At 38.9% G+C, this 22,441-nt stretch overlaps 1 protein-coding gene across 4 annotated transcripts in view; it reads right to left on the bottom strand.

Annotated features, from left to right (window-relative positions):
* FOXJ3 (forkhead box J3) overlaps positions 1 to 22,441 on the bottom strand; it is a 139,583-nt gene that overhangs the window by 4,115 nt on the left and 113,027 nt on the right. For all 4 annotated transcript variants that reach the window (XM_028123293.2, XM_028123295.2, XM_028123296.2 and 1 more), the window contains 5 exons: positions 22,157 to 22,331; positions 17,642 to 18,058; positions 13,905 to 14,006; positions 13,326 to 13,517; positions 934 to 1,041 (listed from right to left, as the gene is read on the bottom strand). In XM_028123293.2, the coding sequence (XP_027979094.1) occupies positions 934 to 1,041; positions 13,326 to 13,517; positions 13,905 to 14,006; positions 17,642 to 18,058; positions 22,157 to 22,331 (994 nt within the window). The remainder of the gene's footprint in view (positions 1 to 933; positions 1,042 to 13,325; positions 13,518 to 13,904; positions 14,007 to 17,641; positions 18,059 to 22,156; positions 22,332 to 22,441) is intronic.

The following is a 22,441-nucleotide window of genomic DNA, read 5'->3' as shown; positions in this document are numbered from 1 at the left end:
AAGTGGCAAAGCACCAGAATGCAAACCCTGGGAATCTGGTTCCAGAGTCTGAACTACCATATTTTGCCACCTACAAGTTCCTGGTGAGTGCTGAGGACAGATAACACTTCCTCCTCCCCATTCATCCAAAAACAGGTCACTTGGCCCTGACTCCTCCTTCACTGCTACCTGGCACACACTTCTTTGGGGGTTTTAAATTCACATCTGCACATGACCTTTCTGTTCCTCGAGCAGCCTAAGTGGAGGGCAGTATGGTACATGAGAACAACAACGAACTCTGAATCCAGATATCAAGACTTGAGTCTTGGTTTGGTCACTTAGCAAAACTGGTGGCTCTGGGCAAGTTATCTCCACTCCTGAGCTGGCACTTCCTCATCTAGATCATCCTTAAGCTATCTTCCACCTCTAACCATGTGCCTGCCTTTGCTGCCCTGATAAATGTAACTTATCCTGCATTCAGGAAGCCAGGGGGGACAGTTTATGAACTCGTGACTCCTGCAACTTACCTCCTCTGTAAGAGACTTCCTCAGAAACTAGAGCTGGGGGGACGTCAGCAGAATGAATGGAGCAGAATATACAGGAGGTAATCAAAGCGGGTTCTTGAAGTCTGCTCAAGTCCTGTCAGAGTCAAAAAGCTTCAAAGATACCTAAGACCCCAGAACAAGCTCTATGCCCCTGGACCTCTTTAGAGAGGCAAGACAACAATAAGAATCACAGCATCAAAGAGACTCAGGTCATACGGTCCAAACAACAAGTGACACTTGAATCTCTTTGCCCAGCACTGAGGCCAAGTAACTGTGCAGACTGTCATTCCATCCTCCCTTACCAGGGGAACTCACTCCCTCCTGAACAGCCTTGCTCATGCTGGGACAGCTAAAGCTTTTTAACATTACACTCTGAGTAAGAACTGCAATACAACACACCCCAAGTTACCTGCAATTGTCGTTCCTGGAGTGCTGAGTGCCTGTGGGATATGAGGGTAACCAGGGGGCGGCATCACTGAAGGAGGGAGATTTTGCCTGGAGTCTATGTACAAATTTCCTAACCAGATTGAAAAGCAGAATGAAGGAAAACATACTTAATAAATAAAACAAGTCAAGCATTAAAACCTTAATAAAATTATTACCTAAAACTAAATTAAGCAGGTAAGACGAGAAAAGAGAAAGAAAAATTACTCCTTTCAGATGCCAATACCAAAGATGGTGCCAGGCTGAGTGGGAGTACACTGACGCTAATTCTGGCATTGCCTCTTTCTGTCTGGAAGTCTGCAATCAAGTTGTCGTTACTGTTGCTGTTACACACCTCGTAACAGTTCAAAAGCATTTTCATATGTTTTATAATCTGAGCCTCCCACTAAGTCCAAAATGAGGGCAAGACAGGGACCATCCCCATTTTATGGATGAGGCAACTGAGGCTCACAAAGACTAAGCTCACATGCCCAAAGGCACATTAGTTTGACTAGCAACCAGTTCTCCTAGACCAAAGGCTCTTTCTACTAACCACTGTCCCTTTCTCCCTGATTTTCTCATTCAAAGTAGACTTATCCATGTGTGCCCTAGCTGATTAACAAAATGAATGGAGGCACAAAGTAAAAGGAAAGATCTGCACAAATTTAAAAGAGCTATACCAAGAAAAGGTGATGAAAAATGTATTATTTAGAAGTGTGAAGATGGGAAACATCTCATTTGAATGGCATTTCTGAAGGTTCTTAAATTAATATATTTTCGTCGACAGGAGCCATTGAGTATAACAGCTCTAAAATGTCAATTACACTGCATCCTAACGCTAAGTAGAAAGGGAAGGGAGCAAACATCCCATGCCCACCCACAATTACTCCTGGGGAAGAAGAACCATAACACTGACTCACATTGTATGAAACATCTGGAATTCTGGAAAGGCTATTTCTCCCTTAGGTATTCTACTGTGTCACACAAATTACAATTGCATCTAGCAATGCTGTAATCAAACTAGAAAACAGCAACCATTTCCCAGAGGCAACTAAAAGATGCTCAAAAGTAGGAACACTCTATTTGGCTACTCACAAGTTTTTACCTGTCACTGGAATGTCAGACTGTCACGCTTAAAACAGCCTCTGAGACAGCCTAATTCAAGCCTACCTCTGCTCATGCAGATGAGTACACAAGACTGAGAGAAAATAAGACAGAAACAGGGAACAGAACCCGGCACTTCTGACTTCCAGCCACTGCCTCCCAAGATGACATGCCTTTTTACAGTGAAGTTTACAGTCCTAACTAAGCTCTTTGACCAATTTGCCATAGTGAAGATTTAGGAAGAAAAGAGAGAAGAATTATACTAAGCTGTACGCTCTGGTATATTCTTAGAGGAAAAAACCCACCCCGAAGTGCTGATCAGCCTTCACATGAGTGGCCAGCACACCTTCTTAAAAACTGCAGCAGGCTGAAGGGGCCACGCCACTATGAGTAATACGCTCACTTGTTCATCAGTGACTTCTCAGCCTGTGTTATAAAATCTTAGCTCTCTTTCTACTCATCCGTAAGAGCTCAAATCACAGTCAAAAGACAACTGATTTTTATGGAAATTGTTTTTTTTTTTTTCGTTTCTCTTTTTTTGGCTTAGTAATTCTTACCTTAAAGGGGGAATGAGGTAACAATTAGAGAAGAATTGTGGGAATAAACAAGGATCACAGAAATAAACAGTCACCCACATTAAACAAATAGCCTAACTTTTTGAAATTCTGTCACATTCCTGACACTTTAATTTTCATATAGAAATTCTCATTACTCCTCTTTTTTTCTCATGTTCTCATTCTCTTCTAAATAATGAGAGTCAACCTGGACTTTCTAAACAAGAAATTAACTTCCAACGTACTTTTCAAGGACTTCAGAGATCCTACAACATTTAGAACACAGTTATGAAAATTTAAAAATCTAATCACACAATGTATTTATTGGAAGTGGACTCTTACTGAATGACCATTCATTCATTCATTCAAGAAGTTATTTATGTTCCAGGCCTTGCTCTAGGCACTGGGTAAACAAAAAAGAAAAAGGTGAGGTGCCCCAACAAACTCCCTCTTTTTGAAGCATATTCTCAGGCTGAGGGCAGCCAACAAAGTAACTTAATATGTTATGCACGCTACAGAAAAAAATAAAGCAGGGAGAAGGGACAAACAGTGCTGAACAGTAAGTGCTATTTAAATAGAATGGTTAAGGAAGGCATCACTTGAGTAGGTGCTTTTGGAGAAAAAAAACGTGAACAAGATTAAGGACATGAGTGAGCCATGTGTCTATCTGGGAGACCACTCTAGACAGAGGAAAGAACAGGTATAAAAAAGGCCCTGAGGTAGGTGGAGTGTGCCTGGTATGTTCAAAGAATAGCAAGGAGGCCACTGGTGTGGGAGCAGGGGGCTGGGGAGAGGGGAAAAGGATATAAGGTCAGAGAGTAATGGGGGACCAGACTGTGTGAGGCTATACAGGCCACACAAAGATTTTGGTTTTTACTGAGAAAACTGGGCACCAGTGAAGGGTTTTGAGCACAGAAGTGATCAGATTTCTGTGTCTTGTAAAAATCCCATTTATCCTGCAAAGTCCAGCTTCAAGCTGTCTTCCTCAAGGAAGTTTCTCTATCTTCCCAAGAGTTAAGCCCTGTTCTCTTACTCCCGCTGCTCTATGAGAGAAGCACAGTCTTCATCACACCAGGCTACGAGCTGCTCCTCGAGAGGAGGGGCTATCTGGACTTCTTTCTCCATCCCTACTGCCCAATGCATAGTCAGGCACAGAAAAAGTTTAAGTAAATACTTGCTGAATGAATGTACACCTACTCCTATTTAATGACCTTTAAGCCGAGCCCTCATTAAGAACAGCACAGCTAGAGGACTTAAACACTACTGGAACAAGACAAACTGTAAACACAGGTAAAACGATTTAGAAAGGAGAGACACCATGTACTATAATATCCTTTTCTCCTTCCCTTCCTCCCCTCTTCCACGCTAACACATTACAACACCTCTAAGGAGCCCAAAGAGGTATTTACCAAAAGGAGAATCTTGAAGACAGAAGTGGCTAAAGTTTGAAGCATATGGAGAGACTATATTCTGGGAGTCAAGATCTATACCCAAATGAACCTTGTAATTTTAGGCAAGTTGCTTTCTCTCTCTGGTCACAGTTTCCTTATCTGTTAGATAAAAGGATAAAATTAACAGCTCTCTGAAGTCCCCTCTTACACTCCATTTTGAATTTGTGGCAAAGATGTGCTGGGGCATAGAGAGACGAGAAGTGGGATATCTGAATAGATCTGATACAGAGGGATGTGAGAAGGAGAATAAAAGAATGATAGAAAAAGGCTTAGACTTAAAACAGAAGGAAGCAGGCTGAGCATGTAAAAAACCTGAGACTCTGTGAGAAGACATCAGTGGGCATGAGGTGACGAACACCTGCAGCACCAGTGATCAGAGAAAGTGTTGACAAAAGCCAACATGGCTTGGCAGGCCAAGGCTGGCATAAGTTCTTTTGACTCAGAAGGAAAAGATGAAAGGGGAAGGGGAGTTGGGAGAGGAATAAACACGAAAAATGATAGGTCTTCTGCCTTTTTAATAGGCTGTGAGTGGAGGAGCACTAAGAATCAAGAATGAGTTGTGGGGACCCTAGAGAAGGAAGGTGCTGGCAATAAAAAGGAAGGATGGCAGAAAAATTTAAAAGGATCACAGAGCACCAGATCCAAAGAAATCCAGGTCAAAGGTCAAGAAGAGATGACCACGGCGATCTAGTAACAAAGGGCTTTAAGAAATAATCCATGATCTCAGTCTAGAAAGAATCCAAAAGAGGTGCTTGGCCACTTTCACATGAGACACCAGCAGACGGTTAGTGCTTCTTCCATGACCATGAGTGCCAAGTTCCAAAACCAGAAGGTATACTTGGACATTACTTAGAAATTTAGGCCACAAAATCAAAGAAAGTCTTGTTTCACCACAAAAAGCTTTGAAATTCCAGAAAGGGGGAGTTACCAGCTAACATGTACAATGGCCCTTGAAACAGTTCTCTCTTTAAGACTGAGCCACACCTTCTTATCTTCCTAGAACTTTCCGATTTGCCACAGGCAATAATCTATAAGCAACATAGGTACCCACCCCGACCCTTCACATTTTAAGGCTGGCTGAAATGATTTGAGATGATTTAGCAGAGAACATGGCAGCACTAAGAAGAGCTAACTTCTTAATTTATTTTGGTTGAACGGGGAAAGAAAAGAAGAAAGGAAAACCAAGGAACAAAGGACAGAGGGATGGTATGCCTCAAGGATTTAATGCCAGTTGGAAAAGTAAAAGTGATGTATCCTGAAGGGGACAAACTATGGGTTTGAAACCTATCAGAGGATCAAAGAAGATAAGCTGTCCATGTACAAGAGATAAAAAGATGAAATGGAAGAAAGCAAATAAGTGAAAATATATGCTAAGTTATACAGACCTTGATACTTAAAACGGAATATAGGGAGGATTCTGAGAAGATGGTGGAGTAGGAAGCACCAGGAATCTGTCTCCCAACCTAGACAAAAATGCACTGGTAGCGTCTGGTACAACAGAAAACACTGGAGTCTTTGGAACTTTGGAACTCTGTAAGTCTACTGACAGTTTGCAACTCAGAGAGGAAGGCTTAGATAATAAATCGCAGTTACTTTTGGTCAATTCCAGCTCTTAGCGCAATAGCAGTTACCTATCCCTCATCCCTACCCCCATGGCAGGCAGCTGTGCATGTGTTCCTGGAACAACTTACATAGCTTGCAGGAGCCAATGTAGGCAAAAAGGCCTCTGTTCTCCAAATACCACGGATCTGTGCTCTGATCACAGAGATGCAGACATAAAGGAAGGTAGTCATTGTTGAACCTTCCACCAATGCTGCAAGCACCTCCCTTCCAAATAAACTGATTTCCAGGGATTATAAGGGGGCTACTACCCTCCTTTCCCCGCTCTTTCATTTTTCTCTTTTTACCCTTTCAGGAGGCAGACATTAAAAGCTAGGACACTGAAAAAGCTAGGAATTCCCTCCATATACTGGGAAAATTAGAAAGTGACTACCTATGCCAAGAGAAAAGCACAGATTCAGAGAAGACCTGAGAAGACCCTACGGTGAACCTCACTCAGCACAAGGATACCTTGCAGCCACGAAGAAAACAAAAACAGGAGACAAAATAATTAAAAACAGCAAACCCTGGGGGGAAGGGACAGAAACTGGTTTCCATAGGTACCACACTATTAGATTCAAATGTCTAGTTTTCAACAAAAATCACAAAGCATACAAATAAACAGAAAAGTATGCCCTATTCAAAGCAAAAACAAATCAACAAAAATTGTCCTTGAAAAAGATCTGATGGCAGATCCACTACAAAGACTTTAAAACAAGTGCCTTAAAGATGCTCAAAGACTAAAGGAAGATGAGGAAAAAATTGTAATTACAATATGTGAATAAACTGGAAATATCAATAAAGAGATAGGAAACCTAAAAAGAAATAAAGAAATTCTAGCACTGAAAATTACAATAATTGAAATGAAAAATTCACTACAGGATTCAAAGAAAAATTTGAGCAGGCAGGAGAAAGAATCAGTGAACTTGAAGACAGGACAATTAAATTATCAAGGCTAAGTAACAGAAAGAAAAAAAATTGAAAAAATTAAACAGAGACTAAGGGACCTGGCGGACACTATCAAACAAACCAACTATGCATTGTGGGAGTCCCAGAAGAAGGAGGAATGGGACAGAAAGAATATTTGAAAAGATAATGGCTGAAAACTTCCCAAATTTGACGAAAGAAGAAGGAAAACATCCAAAAAGTTAAACAAACTCTTAAGTAAGATGAGACCCACAAGAGAACCACATCAAGGGACATATTATAATCAAATTTTCAAAAGCCAAAGATAAAGAGACAATCTTGAAAAGAGCAAGAGAGAAGTGACTTGTCACACACAAGGGAGCCTCAATAAGATTATCAGCAGATTTCTCATGAGAAACTTTAGGCGTTAGAAGGCAGTAGGCCAATCTATTCAAAGTTCTAAAAGAAAAAGTATCAACCAAGAACTGCTATACCCAACAAAACTGTTCTTTTCAAGAGCGAGGGAGAAATTAAGATGGTTCCAGATAAACAAAAGCTAAAGGAATTTGAAAAGACTAATATATTTTCTAAAAGTGATTAGTCTAGAAGCTAGTATTATTACAACTTTCATTTGTAACTCCACGTGTTGTTTTTTTACATAACTTAAGAGACTAATGCATTTAAAGGAATTATTTATACGTTTTGGGGCACACTATGCATAAAGATATGATTTTTGTGATATCAACAACCAAAAGTAGTAGAGATGAAGCTGTAAAGGAGCTGAATTTCTTTATGTTATAAGAGTTACACTATATAAATTCAAATTAGAATGTTATAACTTTAGGATGGTAAACCCAATCCCCATGGTAACTACAAAGAGCTATGCAATATACACAAAAGGAATTCAAACATTTCACTACAAAAAGTCAATGAAACACAAAAGATAAGAGTAATGCAAAAAATAAGCGACAAAAACTATAAAAAAAAAAACAACTGTAAGACATATAGAAAAGAAACAGCAAAATGACAGAAATCACTCCTTATCCGTAACTACTTTAAATGTAAAGGGATTATGGGTGCCTGGGTGGCTCAGTTGGTTAAGCATCTGCCTTCAGCTCAGGTCATGATCTCAGGGTCCTGGGATCGAGCCCCATGTCAGGCTCCCTGTTCAGCGTGGAGCCTGCTTCTCCCTCTACCTCTGTCCCTCCCCCTCCAGCTCGTGCTCTCTCTCTCTCTTGCTCCCAAATAAAATCTTTTTAAAAAATGTAGATGGATTAAATTCTCCAATCAAAAGAGAGATTGGCAGACTGAGTAACAACACATATCTATAAGAGCCTCACTTTAGATCCAAAGACACAAATCGAATGAAAAGTGAAGGGATGGAAAAAGTAACCAAAAGGGAGTAGGGACTGCTATACTAGTATCAGACAAAATAGACTTTAAATCAAAAAGGTTACAAAGACAAAGAAGGACATTACATATCAATAAAAGGTTCAATACATGGGCGCCTGGGTGGCTCAGTTGGTTAAGCGACTGCCTTCAGCTCAGGTCATGATCCTGGAGTGCCGGGATCAAGTCCCACATCAGGCTCCCTGCTCAGCAGGGAGTCTGCTTCTCCCTCTGACCCTCTTCCCTCTCGTGCTGTCTCTCATTCTCTCTCTCTCTCAAATAAATAAATAAAATCTTAAAAAAAAAAAGGTTCAATACAGAAAAAAGATATAACAATTATAAACACTTATGCACCTAATTACAGACCGCAGCAAAACATGAAACAAAAACTGATAGAATTGAAAGAAGAAATGAACAACTCTACAATGATAGTTGGTGATGTAAATACCCCACACTCAATAATGGATAGAACAACCATAGAGAAGTAAGGAGACTGAGGATTTAACACAATAAACCAACTAGATCTAACAGACAAATACAGAACATTCTACCCAACAATAACGTACACATTCTTCTCAAGTGCACATAGGACATTTCCCAGGATAGACCATATGTTAGGCTCCAAATTAAGTCTCAATAGATTTTAAACAACAGATACACAAACACAAAGTATCTTCTCTGACCACAAGAGGATGACGTCAGAAATCAGTAACAGAAGTAAAATTGGAAAGTTCTCAAATTTGTGGAAATTAAACACAAACAACGGATCAAAGAAGAAAATCACAAGGAAAATTAGAAAATGCTTAGAGATAAATGTAATAAAAACATAACTTATGAAAACTTAGGGAAAACAGCAAAAGTAGTGTCAAGGGGGAAATTTATAGCTATAAACACATTAAAAAACAAAGATCTCAATCAACCTAACTTTACAACTTAAAGACCTACAGAAAGAACAGAATAAATCCAAAGCTAGCAGAAAAAAGGAAATCATAAAGATCAGAGCTGAGATGAATGAAATAACTAAAATCAGAAATGGAAGTGGGGATGCTACAACTGATTCTACAAAAAACAGGACTCCCCCCCCAAAAAAAGGGAGGAAACAGGATAATATGAGTACTATGAGCAACTGCACACCAACATATTAGATAACCTAGATGAAATGAACAAATTCCTAAAACACAAAAGCCAGCAAGACTAAATCACAAAGAAACAGATAATCTGAAAACACCTAAAACTAGTAAGATTGAATCAGTAATCAAAAATCTCCCAACAAAGAAAAGCCCAGGACCTGATATTTTCACTGGTGAATTCTACTAAATATTTAAAGAACTAACACCAATCCTTCTCAAACTTTTCCAAAAAACTGAAAGACAGAAAGCACTTCCTAACTCATCCTATGAGGCCAAAATCAGCCTGATACCAAAGCAAGACAATGACACCTACAAGGAAACTACAGACCAATATCCCTTATGAACACCGATCCAAAAATCCCAAACAAAACACTAGCAAAATTAATTCAATCGAAAGGATTAAACACCATGATCAAGTGAGACTTATTCCTGGAATATAAAAAGATGGTTCAACATATGAAAAGTGATCACTGTAATACACCGCATTAACAGAATGAAAGGGAAAAAACCTACATGCTCATCTTAATTGATGCAGAAAAAGTAACTGACAAATGTCAACACCCTTTCATAATTAAAAACATTCAACAAATTATGAATAGAAGAAAACTACCTAAACATAATAAAAGCCATCTATGACTATCCCACGGCAAACATCCATGCTCAATGGTGAAAAACTTGAAAGCTTTTCTTCTAAGTCCATGTACGAAGCAAGGATGTCCACTTTTATTCAACATACTGGAAGTTCTAGCCAGAGCAATTAGGCAAGAAAAAGAAATAAAAGGCATCCAAATCAGAAAGGAATAAGTATATTTATCTCTGTTCACAGATATGATCTTATATGTAGAAACCTCCAAAGACTCCACCCCAAAAATAAACAAACTGTTAAAATAAGTAAATTCAGCAAAGTAGCAGGATACAAATCAACATGCAAAAATCAGTTCCATTTTTACACAATGAACAATCTGAAAAGGAAATTACAGGAACAATTCCATTTACAATGGCAATAAAAAATACTTAGGAATTAATTACAGAGATGAAAGACGTACAATTAAAACTACAAAAACATTGCTCAAAGAAATTTAAGACGAAATAAAAAAATGGAAACACATCTCATGTTCATGACTAGAAGACAATATTGTTGAGATGTCAATACTCTCCAAAGTGATCTACAGATTAAATGTAATCCATATCAAAACTTCCAGTCTCTCTTTTTCTTTTTGCAAAACCAGAAAATCCCATCCTAAAATGTATAGGGAATCTCAAGAGACCCTGAATAGCCAAAATTATCTTGAACAAGAACAACAAAGCAGGGAGACTCACACATCTTGATTTTAAAGCTTACTACAAAAATATAGTAGTTGAAACAGTGTGGTAATGGCATAAAAACAAATAGTATACACTGCAATCAAACAGAGAACCCAGGAATGAACTCTTGCATATATGGTCAAATGATTCTTGACAAGGGTGTCAAGACCATTCTATGGGGTAAAGGACAGTATTTTTAGCAAATGGTGCTGGGAAAACTGGATATCCATATGCAAAAGCATGAAACTAAACCCATATCTAACACCACATACAACAAGTAACTCAAAATGGGTTAAAGACTTAAATGTGAGACCTAAACTATAAAATTCTTAGATGAAAACACAGAGCAGGAACTTCATGACACTGGATCTGGCAATGACTTCTTGGATAGGATACCAAACTCACAGGAAACAAAAGAAAAAATAGATGAGTTGGGCTTCCTGAAAAATTTTAAAATTGTGCATCAAAAGACACTATCAACAGAATAAAAAACAAACGAATGAAAGAAAATATTCACAAATCATGCATCTGATAAAGGGTTAATATCCAAAAAAATAGAGAACTCCTAAAACTCAGCAATAATAAACCAGATTAAAAAACAGGCAAAGGACCTGAACAGACATTTCTCCAAAGATGATACAAAAATGGCCAATAAGTAGATGAAAAGATATTCAACATCACTAATCATCAAAGAATGCAAATCAAAACTACAATGAAATACCACCTCACTCCCAGTAAAATAGCTACTATTTTTTTTAAAAAGAAAAGAGAAAAAAAAATGTTGGCAAGGATGTAGAAGAACTGGAACCCTTATGCACTATTAGTGGGGATATAAAATGGTAGAGCCACCATAAAAAACAGTATGGTGGTTCCTCAAAAAATGAAACACAGAATTACCATATGATCCAGCAATTCCACTGCTGGGTATATACCCAAAAGAATTGAAAGCAGGGCCTTGACAAAATATTGGTGTGAACATGATATTCACAGTAGCTAAAACATGAAAGCATCCCAAGTGTTCCTCAACAGATGAGTAGATAAGCAAATGTATATACATACAATGGGCTAGTACAGAGCCATAGAACGGAAGGAAATTCTAACATATGACACAACATGGATGAAGACATGCTAAGTGGAGTAAGCCAGCCACAAAAAGACAAATACTGTAGGATTTCACTTACATGAGATACTTAGAAGTAGTAAAAAATCAGAAACAGAAAGTAGGATGGTGGTTGCCGGGGGCTTGGCGGAGGGTCAGGGGGACAGGGGTTAGAACGGCGTGTGGGGGGTATTGTTTAATGAGTACAGAATATCCACTTTACAAGATGAAAAGAGTTATGCAGATGGATGGTGATGACAGTTGCACATTATGAATATATTTAATACCACTGAACTAGATACTTATAAATGACTGGGATGGTGAATTCTATGTTACATTTTATAATAAAAAATTTTTTTTCAAACGGTATATATCCAAAAGATACCAAAAAGGGAGTTGGGGGGGAGGGAGGGAGGGAGAAAGAGGGAGAAGGAGAAAGGAGCTAAAGAGTCATCAAAAAATAAAGTACTTCCAATATGCCAAGCAATGAATGAGGCTCTTGCATGGATATAATTTATGAAATGAGTAAGTCACCAAAATCAAACAGCCACTGAGGGTTTCAAGTTAGGTAAACTATTCAAATGGAAGCGGCAAAGGTGATGGGAGATTCCTATCAAAAGACACAGAGGTGGCTCAGTTGGTTAAGTGCCCAACTCTTGATTTTGGCTTAGGTCATGTTCTCAGGGTTGTGGAATTGAGCCCTGAGTCAGGCTCCACACTCAGCAGGGCATCTACTTAAGATTCTTCCTCCCCCCTGCCCCCCCCGACTTGCACACTCTCTCTGGCGCTCTCTCTATAAAATAAATAAATAGATCTTAAAAAAAAAAAAAAAAAGACACAGAAATAAAGGCTTTCTCAAAAAGAAAGATACAGTCTGACTGGGGATCTTGAGAATGTGGAAAGACCAAATATGTAAAATAAGCTAGGATAATGGTTGAAGAAAGCCACTCAGGAAACAAAAGAAAAGACTTTTAAAAATGCATCATATGTAAAACCAAAATAATGAACAGAAAAGAAGTCAACTTGGAGATAAAAGTTTGCAAGAAAATTTTTTTTTTAAGATTTTATTTATTTATTTGACGGAGAGAGAGACAGCGAGAGAGAGAACACAAACAAGCGGAGGGAGTGGGAGAGGGAGAAGCAGACTCCCCGCTGAGCAGGGAGCCTGATGTGGAACTCGATCCCAGGACCCTGGGATCATGACCTGAGCCGTAGGCAGATGCTTAACGACTGGGCCACCCAGGCGCCCCAGAAGTTTTGCAAGAAAGCACTTGGATATTAAATACCTACAGAATGAAAAGGCACTGCAATCAGAGTAAAAGAGATGGCTACAAGGGTAAAGAGAAAAGGAAGAAAATGAGATGAAAAATACAGAGCACAAATTTCAAGTCCAGAGTAAAACACCGACAAGACTATTTACCATTACTGTACTCTTCAAGTAAACTTTGAACTTTAATCTTAACTTCTTAGAAGATATATAAAATAAGACATGTTGATTTTCACTGGAAGTCTAAACAAATTTAAATTGATATAATTTCACAACTATGTTCTTATAAAAATGTAAGTATCTTCAAAACATTTAATTCTTGTTTGAGAACTTAAAAGGTTAAAGATCAGAAAGGAAAGTCAATCATAATAAAATAATCATAGAAATCATGACAGAAAAAGTCTCTTTACCTCAATTTCTCTAAAATATACCTTATATATATGTCATTTTACTTAATTTCTTAGAAATAAAAAGATGTAAACAGATTAGTCACCATTAACAACATACCAAATTGCCTCACTTACTAAATTTTACACAAATGAGAAAGAGAAAATCAAGATAATTAAACCCATACCTGTTCCAATGTGTTGGGAAGGTTTTGTTGGATGCATGGCACCATGACAGACATTTTGCTGAACATTACTCTGTGAGTGGATAAGGCCAGTTTGTGTAAAGAATTGATTAAGAGAAGAACAGAGATCAGCAAATTGAACCTGATCCAAAGACCAGTTCTTGAGATCTGCCTGTCTCATACTCTCCATCAAACCTATGAGGAAAGCATTAGAAATACAGTTAGCATCGTTTGTTCTACAACACGCAAGGAAAAGTAAGACACAATTTTTTTTTCAGCCCTCAAAATTTCCACTGGTAGTGATTTACCATGCAATGAAGAATGGTATTTAAAAATTATTCAAAGCCTAATTACTTCTAAATGTGGCCAAACTTCTTTCCGAACTCTTATCTCTGATCCTCTGCTCCATCAATTGACTGAAAGACTTAATCATGAATTTTGCAATGTTTTTAAGTGTACTACTAATTACAAAAGAAACACTATAAAAGGAGATACTTATTTCTACTACAAAGAAAATTTTATCTATGAGAGAAAAAGGGATCATGTATTTTTGGTTGTAGGTCGGAAAGAATCCATACTCACCTTGGAACTGTGAAAGGTCTACATCTGACCAATTAACACTGCTGGCAATTCGACAACTTTCTTTTAGCATATCAAGTGTTGCATACCAATCATTTGAAACACCTATAGAAATAATATCGACAATACTATAAATCTTGGATAGTGAAAGTTTGAAGTATATGGTAGGGGGAAGACAATGAGCTGGGCTTATTCCTACATTGATAGATCCCCATCCAGTTTTACAAATGGATTCACACCCATCATATCATGTGCTGGGGCAATCGTCTCCGTGAAACAGGCAAGGGGTCTATTTCTCTTCATTTTATAAATAAAAAAGATACTGAACCCAGAGAGGTGGCATAACTTAGCAAGGTCACTATGATGAATCTAAACCTTGAACCTGGTGCTTCTAAGCTCCAATCTGACAGCTTACAAACTGCCCTATCACCTTATAATGTCAAACTTGATTACCGCTTTTTACATTTGTATAGTACAAATGAATGACCAGGTAGGGCAAGTCAGGCAAATCAATACATCCTCCCTCCCCACTATATGAAGTTCATTTTCCTGTCTTGTTATGACATTAAGAGATATGTTCTTTATAATTCAGAGGCAGGTTCACATTTAGAAGTAACACACAGTATAATTTAAAGCACTGACTTAAGGAGGTAAATTACATTGTATAGCAAGAGGACAAATTTCTTACAAGGCAACCTTAAGAGAGAAATGCCTTAGCACAGTCCTCCTGGCAAAGTAGCAAAAGAAAGGGCTAAGACATCTCTAAGAAATGCTGATGAATCCAAACCAGGGCATTTCTAGTCAGGAATAGTATCCTCTGATGTGGTATCATCAGGAGGGTTAAGACTCCATAGTCTGTGTATCAGCAAAGTGGTCACCACTCAGGGGCACGGGTCTTGAGCTGCACTCAGAGAGTGCTGAGTAGAGGAAGAAAATCCTCCATTCAGTGACTGCTACACAAATTATTCTATCAGAATCACCCCTGGATGAAGGTAAGAACTAATAAAAAGGACTTTTTGCTACATTACAGATAACTCTGTATCAACTACTGGTTACTTGATTTACAAAAATCTGCCAATTATGGATTTTTTTCAAATAAACAATGAACCAGAGACAACATGACTCTGCCCCTGGGCAACTCATAATTTAGGGAGAAATTTGTTGGGGAAAAATAAGTAATGCTCCAGTGAGCCACATTCAAGTCTATGAAACTTTCAAGTCCATTACCTATAATAAATGTTGACTGGGCAATACAATGCAATCTCTGCAAGACCCACTCAGTAAATGTTTACTTATTTTAGTCCTTTTGGAATTACTGGTGTTATGGGCTCTGAAGTCCTGACAGGCCAGGATATAAATTCCAATTCTACCACTTATTAGCTCTGATCTTGAGCAAACTGCTTAACTTCTTTGAGTTACACTTTTCCTATCTATTAAATGGGGCAATTTATAGTTGATTTGGGAGAGTAATAGGAGATAATATATCTAAATTGCCTATCACATAATGGGAACTCAAAAAACTGTTTCTTCCATTCCTTCCCTATTAAAGACAACCTGCTTAGTCTCACCTTATAAATGAGAAATTTATAACTCAAAGAGATTATCACAGCCACAATGATTATTCCTAACTCCCCCAGGTGAAAAGCTATTTTCCTTCTCTGGTAAGCTACCATTGGTATAACAACAGGCCACTAAGAGCACATGATGGATCGTTTTCAGCTGTTTTCACCTGGCAATCATTAGACTTAATAGAAAGGTATGACCAGAGCATCAGACTTCTACTGACACCAAATTTCTACAATCATTAGTCAATCCTTAAAATCATATTAAGAACAAGCTTAACTTTTTTGAAGAGTGTACTGACATTAAAAGGTAGGCAGTAGTGTAAGTGATATAAGACAGAGAAAGCCAAATATCCTATGATCTCACTTATATGTGGAATCTGAAAACAAAACAAAAAAAGAAACAGTCCCATTTTTAAATACACAGAACAAGTGGGTTGGGTTGCGGGGAGGAGGTGGGCAAAATGGGTGACGAGGAGTGGGAGGTACAGGCTTCTAGCGATGGAATGAGTAAGTCACTGGTATAGAAGGTAGAGCATAAGAAATTTAGTCAGTGGCATTTTAATAGCATTGTATGGTGATAGTAGCTACACCTGTGAACACAGCATAAAGTACAGAGTTGCTGAATCACTGTGTTGTACATCTGAAACTAATGTAACATTACGCATCAACTATACTTAAATAAAAAAAATTTTTTTTAAGATAGACAATAGTGACTAACACTAAGAGTAAAAAAAGGGGGGGCTATACTTACACCTTTTTCTCTAGGTTAGACCTAAAAATAATTTCAAGATGTTTTAAGAGACTTTCTATCAAGAACTATGCCCAATTTTCAACTTTATTCTAGAACCTACTCAGAATTATTAACTGGGAAAACAAAATTAATTGTGAAAAGAACTTACTAAATTTCAAGTACCCTGATATGCATTTTTGTACCTTATGTAATTCTCCCCAAAATATTGTATTATTTTTCCACTTTGTAAAAAAGGAAAGTTTCAAAAAAATTAAGCTTTAAAGTCAGAATATAAGAGACGGTATGTAATATCTAAAGATCATTTCCCTGAGAGTAGTTTAATTGCCTGAAATAATGATCAATTTTAATTGGTAAGAACTAGCACCATTGAGCATTTAGAAGTTGTCCCTCCAGGATAAAAATCTCATCAGTGATTTGGTTGGTAAGTGGACAGCCAAGTAAGCTAAGGAAGGATCTGTATATGCTCAACTCCAAAGGGCCCCATTCACCTTGTAGTCTATGCTGGGGGCACCCCTGGGAGTTCTGCAGTGCAGATGCCTGGTCTGTGAGCAATGTCAGTTAAGCATCTCACCAGAAACCATCAAGACCTAACTTAAAAGCAACAGATTTTTTAAAAACCAGGATATGAAGAATATTCTCTTCCTTTGCAATCTATCTTTCTAAAATGAGATCCTGGGCAGAAATAAGCAAAGAAAGGAAGAGTGGGAACATTTTCTGAATATTTATAAGGCAAGGTACCAGACGAGGCACTTCCTATTGCATTCTCAATGTGATCCTCATAACAACACTGTATACCACGGTATTTTAGTTCCATTTTTATAGATGAGAAAATAATAAGACTAAAAGAAGTAATGCAAGGTCATACGAGTCATAATGAGGATTCAAATACAGGTTTTTCTGACATAACCTATACTCTTTTGTCTATAGAATCATAATACCCTGCAAACAGATTGTATATCCCATTCTTCTTTCAAACGCTCACAAAAACACTGGTTTTCCAGAAGGACAAAATGAGAGTTAACACCAAAACCTTTAAGAGCTGCTGAGTTTGCCTATGTTGTCACAAGAAATTTTAATCAAGAAAATCTCCAGGGCACCTTGGTGGCTTAGTTGGTTAAGTGATTGCCTTTGGCTCAGGTCATGATCCTGAAGTCCCAGTATCAAATCCCGCATCGGGCTCCCTGCTCAGTGGGGAGTCTGCTTCTCCTGACCCTCCCCCCTCTTATGCTAAGAAAATCTTAAAAAAAAAAAAAAAGTCTCCAGATCAACGTATGGACTGAATGAGTTACAACTATAGGATTACAACAAGGAAACACAAAAGGAGACAGATGAGAAGGGTTGCGGTAGTAAATATACATAAGCCTCAAATAACAAAGACAGATCCTAATTCACAGCCAAACACAAGTCAGGAGACACAAACTTACCAGAATTACAGGATACCTGTTGTGGGGGTGGGGGTGCCTGATGTGTTAACGTCTGATGCTGATGGTTCGGATGATGCTGTATGTGTTGATGTGGAGAGGGGTGCTGGGGGTGAGGGGGCTGGAGCTGGCTGTGTTGCTGCGGGTGCGACGCTGGGTGCTGGGGACGCTGCGGATGCTGTGGTAAACCATGCGGTCGATGGGACGGATGTGGAGACGGCTGTGTGTGCATCTGGGAGTGGGGCAGTGAGACCTGTGCAACCGAATTACTGCCCGTGGTGCTGAGGCCACCGCCATGATTGTTGGACAGGCTGCTTTGGTTGCTATGTGGGTGAGAGCTCACTGTGCTGCTAGGAGAGTGCTGATACGAACACGAGGTGTGGGACTGCTGGGAAGATTCAGAAGGGATGGTCATCAAACCTAGACACAGTCAGAGAAAGCAAGAGCATTCAGAGTCAGATTTGAGTTATATTTTATGGCAGACATTTACAAAATTATTAATAGAGCAGAGGTATACATTGTCAGGAAGCAACACTGGCTCAGTTGAAAAAGTGTTGATGGAACATCCACCATACACCAGTCTCTGGGATCACTAAGAAGAGTAAGAAACACCACCCTCTAGCCTCGAGTAGCTCATGATCTAGTACAAGGGACAGACACTTAAGGAGATTATGTCCAATAATGTAAGTACTAAAGGCAGAAGTATACCAAGGGCATTCAGGAACACTGCTTCTTGCTTATTCAGCTAGGAAGGAGCTGAAGATTTGGAAAAGCCGTCCTTGAAAAGGCAGTACCTGGGGTACCTAAGTGGCTCAATCAGTTAAGCATCTGACTCTTTATTTTTTTATAAAGATTTTTATTTATTTATTCGAGAGAGAGAGAATGAGAGACAGACAGCACGAGAGGGAAGAGTGTCAGAGGGAGAAGCAGACTCCCTGCCGAGCAGGGAGCCCGATGTGGGACTCAATCCTGGGACTCCAGGATCATGACCTGAGCTGAAGGCAGTCGCTTAACCAACTGAGCCACCCAGGTGCCCTAAGCATCTGACTCTTGATTTCGGCTCAAGTCATGATCTCAGGGTTGTGAGATTGAGCCCGACGTCGGGCTCTGTGCTAAGCATGAAGCCTGCTTAAGATTCTCTCTCCCTTTCCATCTGTCCCTCTCCCCTCTTCTCCCTCTCAGAAAAGAAAAAGAAAAAGAAGTCTTGAAAGACTGAGTAAATGTTAGGGGAAAAGTGTGTGCATGTTGGGTCACATTCTGGATGATTCTCTACAGGCCTGAAGACCAAGGATTTGACAGAGGTGGAGGAGAGAAATAGGCCCAGTTATTTCTGAAGTCTTTCTTTGATGGCTCCAAAAACTTTTAAGCCAAAGGTGGCCAGAATTCTTAAGACCAAGCAACACAGGGTGCCTGGGTGGCTCAGTTGGTTAATTGACTGCCTTCGGCTCAGGTCATGATCCTGGAGTCCCGGGATCGAGTCCCACATCGGGCTCCCTGCTGAGCAGGGAGTCTGCTTCTCCCTCTGAACCTCTTGCCTCTCATGCTCTCTATCTCTCGTTCTCTCTCTCTCTCAAATAAATAAATAAAATCTTAAAAAAAAAAAAAAAAGACTAAGCAACACAGGACACCTGGGTGGTTCAGTTGGTTAAGCATCTGCCTTCGGCTCAGGACATGATCTCAGGGTCCTAGGATCAAGCCCCACATTGGGCTCTCTGCTCAGCAAGAGTTTGCTTCTCTCTCTGTGCTCTCCCTCTCCCTCTTCCTCAAATAAATAAAGTTTTTTTAAAAAGACTAAGCAAAACAAAACAGCCATCTTCACTGCTCTTTCATTTGGTTTATGGAATATTCTTGAGACACATACACTTTAGGGGTTAAGACTGCATAATTTATAGCACTAGAAAGTAAGGATTAAAGTCTCTGTATTGCCTTCTGCACACCTGGTAACTTTGGGAAGTTATTAATCTCTGCAAGTCACAATTACCTCAATTATAGATGGGTATGGATATATCTACTTCACAGAATTGTTGTGAGGATTAAATGCCATGGTGCAAGTGCAGGGTGCGGATGAGCTCAGTAAATGTTAGCTGCTATAATGATAATTATGATTAGGCCAGAAGTGCCTAATGTTAAAAATAATGTACTCTTGGTTTGCATGCAGGTAGATGCTCATTTTAATAGCTCTTATTATGATATTTGGTTCGACACAACTAGGCTATTTTCATATCCCAAAGGATGGCACATACAATGTTTTACTGAACCAAAACAAAACGAATTTTATTAAATGAAAAATAAAATCCTGCAGCACAGTATCAGTTAATAAAAGAATCAAACCTTTTAAATGAAAATATTCTCACTGCCCTTTAATAACAAAATTGTACTAGAGTACATTGTAAGATAATCTTAGAACCTAATAAGGTAGTTTTATAGGCAGAAGAGTTAATATAAAAGTTCTTGCCTTGGCCCTGGAAAACTGTCATTTGGAGGGAATCCACAGGGTTCTTACAGTAAGATGAGAAAAAGCAGTTATTTCATTGTCTATTTCCAATAAACTCCTAGCATTTTAAAAGGGAACCCAGATATGATCTAAACCAACCTTTCAATCCCAATGTTTTTTTTTTAAGTAGGCTCCATGTCCAGCGTGGAGCCCAACACAGGGCCCAAACTCACAACCCTGAGATTAAGACCTGAGCTGAAATCAAGAGTTGGACTACTCAACTGACTGAGCCACCCAGGCACCAACCCAAACTGTTTTTAAAATAAAATTTAAGGGGTGCCTTGGTGGATCAGTTGGTTGGACATCTGACTCTTGGTTTTGGCTCAGGTCATGATCTCGGGGTCATGGGACTGAGCCCTGCATCAGGCTCCGCGCTTGGCAGGGAGTGTGCTAGGATTCTCTCTCTCCCTCTGCCCAACACCCCCAAATAAATAAATATACTTTAAAATATTTAATTAGGGCGCCTGGGTGGCTCAGTCAGGTAAGCGGCTGCCTTCGGCTCAGGTCATAATCCCAGGGTCCTGGGATCGAGCCCCGCATCGGGCTCCCTGCTCGGCGGGGAGCCTGCTTCTCCATCTCCCTCTGCCTGCCTCTCTGCCTACTTGTTCTATCGCTCTGCCAAATAAATAAATAAAATCTTAAAAAAAATAAAATAAAATATTTAATTAGTGTGATGAAATATCATTAGGAGCTTCAGAAATTGTCATTTCTATTTCAAAGCCAGTATTTTTCAATTTTGATCACATCTGGATCTCCTTAGCAAAGTCTTGTATTAGTCCTTTTTGTACTTTCATAGATAGAAAATTCAAAATAAAATGAGAAAAATACATGAATCTTACTTTAACCAGAAAAAAACTTCCTGTACAAGTTACTGATATTCATCGAAATATAACACTGGTTTATAACATTAACTTTTGTAGTATCTGACAATGATAAATATTAAAATGTAAGTTCTATAAACACAGGGATTTTTGTCTATTTTGTTTACTACTGTGAACAGGTACACTCTCTGAGTTGGGGTAGAAATAATCTGCCAAACAAAGCAATTAGGAAGTGCTGTAAAAGTAGAGGTTCCCCACAATTTCTGATTAGTATTTATGGGGGAAGGACAATGCAATATCTTAATCCTATCACATGACTCTGACTAAAATAAAACCAGCAGCTAAAGGACAGTAACACATAATAGCAACAATCTAGCATTTGGTTGAGATGTAACAGGGCATCTTAACCAAAATCACTTTTAGTGTTAAAATCTGTTAAGTATGTTGTATAAAACAGTGACCCAGGGGCGCCTGGGTGGCTCAGTCGTTAAGCGCCTGCCTTCGGCTCAGGGTCCTGAAATCGAGCCCCACATCGGACTCCCTGCTCTTCGAGAAGCCTGCTTCTCCCTCTGCCACTCCCCCTGCTTGTGTTCCCTTTCTCTGTCAAATAAATAAAGCAAATCTTTAAAAAAAAAAACAAAAACCAGTGACCCAGAGCTTCCCACTAACCAGTATGTTCACTTATAAGCGCCATACATGAAATTGCAAATGTGGTGCTACCATATTCCACTAGCTATCTCTTTGCTAATAACAGTCAGTACAGACAGGAAAGGCACATCTCTGCCTGTAGTGCAACATTTACCACCCCAACACTTCACGTGCTAGACATCACTAACGACGGCAGCAATTCTCCTACATGGCACAGATGCAGTGTCAGAATTCTTCAATACATATGCCTCCAGGACACCACTAGTAAGTGAATTAGGTATGCAAGATGAAATTTATCTGCATTCTTGGGCTATGATGTAAATATATACGGGGTGTAGTAAAGGCACAAAGACTATTCAATCCTGACCACAATGATACTGTTCAACGATTCAAGAAATACAACAGCTGCTATGTGAAAATAATTCTTAAGAACATTTTTCAATAAAAATTTACTTTATAAAACGGTATTTTAAAAACTCCACTTGAAATTAATAGGATATGCATGTCAATTATACTTCAATGAACAAAAACCGCCCACCCCAAGTAAACACTCACCTTGTTGACTAAGTGACTGCTCAAAAACTGACTTATAAAGGCTCCGAAATGAGGCACTGAGATCTTCAAAATTATATTCTGAGAAAAGGAGTTGTTTGTCTCGTTCTGGAAGGTTGTACTGTGGCTGCTGTTGAGGAGTTAATGACTGAGAGACTGGTTCTGGATGGTTTGTCACCTAAAATTAAAAGAAAATACTACTAATTTAGTAGCTCTATATATCAGAATTGGTCTGTTACATAAAATATATAACTGAAAATACTAGAACAGTTTCTAGAATCCAAAGGA

Source organism: Eumetopias jubatus, unplaced genomic scaffold (assembly GCF_037043125.1).
Source record: "Eumetopias jubatus isolate StellerSeaLion01/CBP00866 unplaced genomic scaffold, mEumJub1_p1.0 scaffold_4, whole genome shotgun sequence".
Taxonomy (NCBI): Eukaryota; Metazoa; Chordata; class Mammalia; order Carnivora; family Otariidae; genus Eumetopias; species Eumetopias jubatus.
This window is presented reverse-complemented; position numbering and strand designations above follow the sequence as displayed.